This window comes from Penaeus japonicus, unplaced genomic scaffold (assembly GCF_977035675.1).
Source record: "Penaeus japonicus unplaced genomic scaffold, GWHDUDI00000001_assembly GWHDUDI00000026, whole genome shotgun sequence".
In the NCBI taxonomy this organism is placed as follows: Eukaryota; Metazoa; Arthropoda; class Malacostraca; order Decapoda; family Penaeidae; genus Penaeus; species Penaeus japonicus.
The window spans coordinates 33,903,493-33,905,992 of NW_028234428.1; the positions used below are offsets into that span (position 1 = coordinate 33,903,493).

Sequence of the window (2,500 nt, forward strand, 5' to 3'; positions counted from 1 at the left end):
CTCAAACCGCGTTGATATATTCCCGTCTGGATGGATCGCTACTTCATGGCAAAATATAGACATGGCATACTTCTCGATTCCTCTAAAACCTCGAATAGTTTTATCGCATGACCCACCTGACGAAGGGAGGCATGCAGGGACCACGCCAGTCGCAGGACCCACTGCCTCCGTCAGCACCAGCACCGCGATGTCGTTGTTGTAAGCGGAGCCCTTGGCGTAGTCTCGGTGATACAGGGCGTGTGCCACGTGCGCCGAGCTGCCCGTGCTGTGGACATTGTGTATGCCCACAGACACCTTCAGCGGGAACCTTTTCTCTCCGCTGCAAGGCAGATAAGCCATGTTAATTCTCTCTTTCTCTCTTTAACATACACACACACACACACACATACACACACACACGCACACACACACGCACACACACACACACACACACACACGAACATTTATATACACGCGCGTGCGCACGATGAAGAAATACAATTCATGCATCTTTGCCAACACGCGAACATCATCAAGAGGAAGCAGAAGACTGTTGAGCTGCAGCGCCTCACCCTTTGATGCAATGGGCCGCCGTGACCACGTGCCGCCACGACACGAGCGTCCCGCCGCAGAACTGGCCGCCGCCCTTGCTGCGCACCGCCGCCGTCCACGGCCAGGCTCCCGGGGTCGCCACGGTGCCGCCCACGATGCGCCCGACGCCGCCGCAGGTGGACGCGAGCTCAGCTGTGGCGTTGGCGGTGGTGGTGGCAGGCGCCTCGGTGGTGGTAGAAGTCAACCACCAGAATAATCTGTTTGGGTCGCGGGGCGTGTCCGCGTCAGAGCCCTCCCCTCCTGCGCCTCCGCTCGCGCCTCCCTCGCTCGAGAAGCCTTGCTGTTTTGCTTCTTGGTGAAGGATGTTCACGACCTAATGAAAAGAACCTGGATGAGTCACCTTTCACCCTTCCGTTCGTTAACTCCAAAATATAACACACTTGCTGGATTAATCCTCTCCATCGATCTTAAACTACTGGGATGATAAAGCACACCTTACAATGATCAAGAAGCCCTGTCAGTCTTAGTCCACCAGACCTACAAAAGGTCAGCGACAGGGCCAAAATATGGATAGAAGTCTGGTGTGATACGATATGATGATGATGACCTTAAAATGATATTCAAAAAACAATAAAGCTCGACTTCAAGTTTACATTCTGTGGAGGGTTTTATCAGCGGTAATTCTATGCAAAAATCTCCGCGTCGCTGAGTCATATCTGAGTTTATAAGAATCGATGGTGCCACAACCAATGAACACATTGTCAAGCGATCGCTAAGGCCTCCATGCCTGAGGCGCTCTGGGAACAAGCAAACCTTCAGCGTGTATATTATGGCAAGACTAACACTTGAACTGGTTCCTTATTAGGCAATCGCAAATCTACAAGTTCCATCTCGCTGAACTATAAAAGGTGGACATTAGGAGTCTTGACGCCCCGGCACCAATACCACTGAAATTCGTTTCCTTGAACTAAAACAACTATCTCTTGACAATGGCTTCTGTATAAAAATTAACGTCGGGTTTACACTACCATTGCCCAAGAAAGTAATTGAGAGACTTACCGAAGGAGAGAATGGGGCCTCGACTTCCCTGCCGTGAAAATCTAACACCACGGCGTCAAGGTTAAAATCAGCGCCATCTGTTGGAGGGGAGATAAACAAGGTCAGGATATATATACTTCCTTCTCTTAGAGCCGAGTGTCTTTCCTTTTCGAAGGTTGCCAATGATAATGGAGAGAAATTCACTCGACCGGAAGTTAGATTCTATTTTTTTTGCACTAAAGGCAAGGTAACAGGCTGTGGCATTGCGAATTACCTTATTGCACAATTCATGTAAGTAATGGCGAAATGCATTATCGCATTAAATGAAGCGACCGCCTCTTCCACGCACGCATCACACACACACACACACACACACGCACACACACACACACACACACATACACACGCACACACACACACAGTATATATATATATATATACAGTATGAATTTACATATATATGTGTGTATGTACGTGTGTGTGCTTGTGTGTGTGCTTGGAGAGTGCATTCGATAATTTGAAATGCAAAGCTAAAGAAGGGGCACAAGAAAGCGACAGGAGGATGAGGATGAGGTACAGGGAAAGGAAAACAAAAGAGAAGGGAAAACAAGGGCACAGGGGAAGAGTCATGCAAAGAATCATGAACGCGGAGGTTATGGCTGACGATCAGGCAGACCACATTAAAAGTGGCCAAGAGTGCATGAAGGAATCTCTAGTTAGACGGAGCAGTGACGTGGCAGTCATTTCAAATGCTTGCAGATGCAATAAAAGCATGTTCATCCCATCTTTCACGAAAAATCGGGAATATAACGCCCGTGAGATAAACGCAATGGAACTACCACCACGCCCATAAATTACTTGGTAGAGAATACCAAATCTTGGTAATACTAATATCGAGCCTGGTATTATCTTAAATTATCCGGCAAAAACT

General features: G+C 48.2%; 1 protein-coding gene across 1 annotated transcript in view; it reads right to left on the bottom strand.

Moving 5' to 3' along the window:
* LOC122250291 (uncharacterized) overlaps positions 1-2,500 on the bottom strand; it is a 5,658-nt gene that overhangs the window by 2,366 nt on the left and 792 nt on the right. Inside the window, exons 4-8 of the mRNA XM_086552414.1 lie at positions 1,591-1,667; positions 1,375-1,430; positions 1,026-1,068; positions 552-904; positions 117-319 (exon numbers count right to left, since the gene is read on the bottom strand). Of these exons, the coding sequence (XP_086408540.1) occupies positions 117-319; positions 552-904; positions 1,026-1,068; positions 1,375-1,430; positions 1,591-1,667 (732 nt within the window). The remainder of the gene's footprint in view (positions 1-116; positions 320-551; positions 905-1,025; positions 1,069-1,374; positions 1,431-1,590; positions 1,668-2,500) is intronic.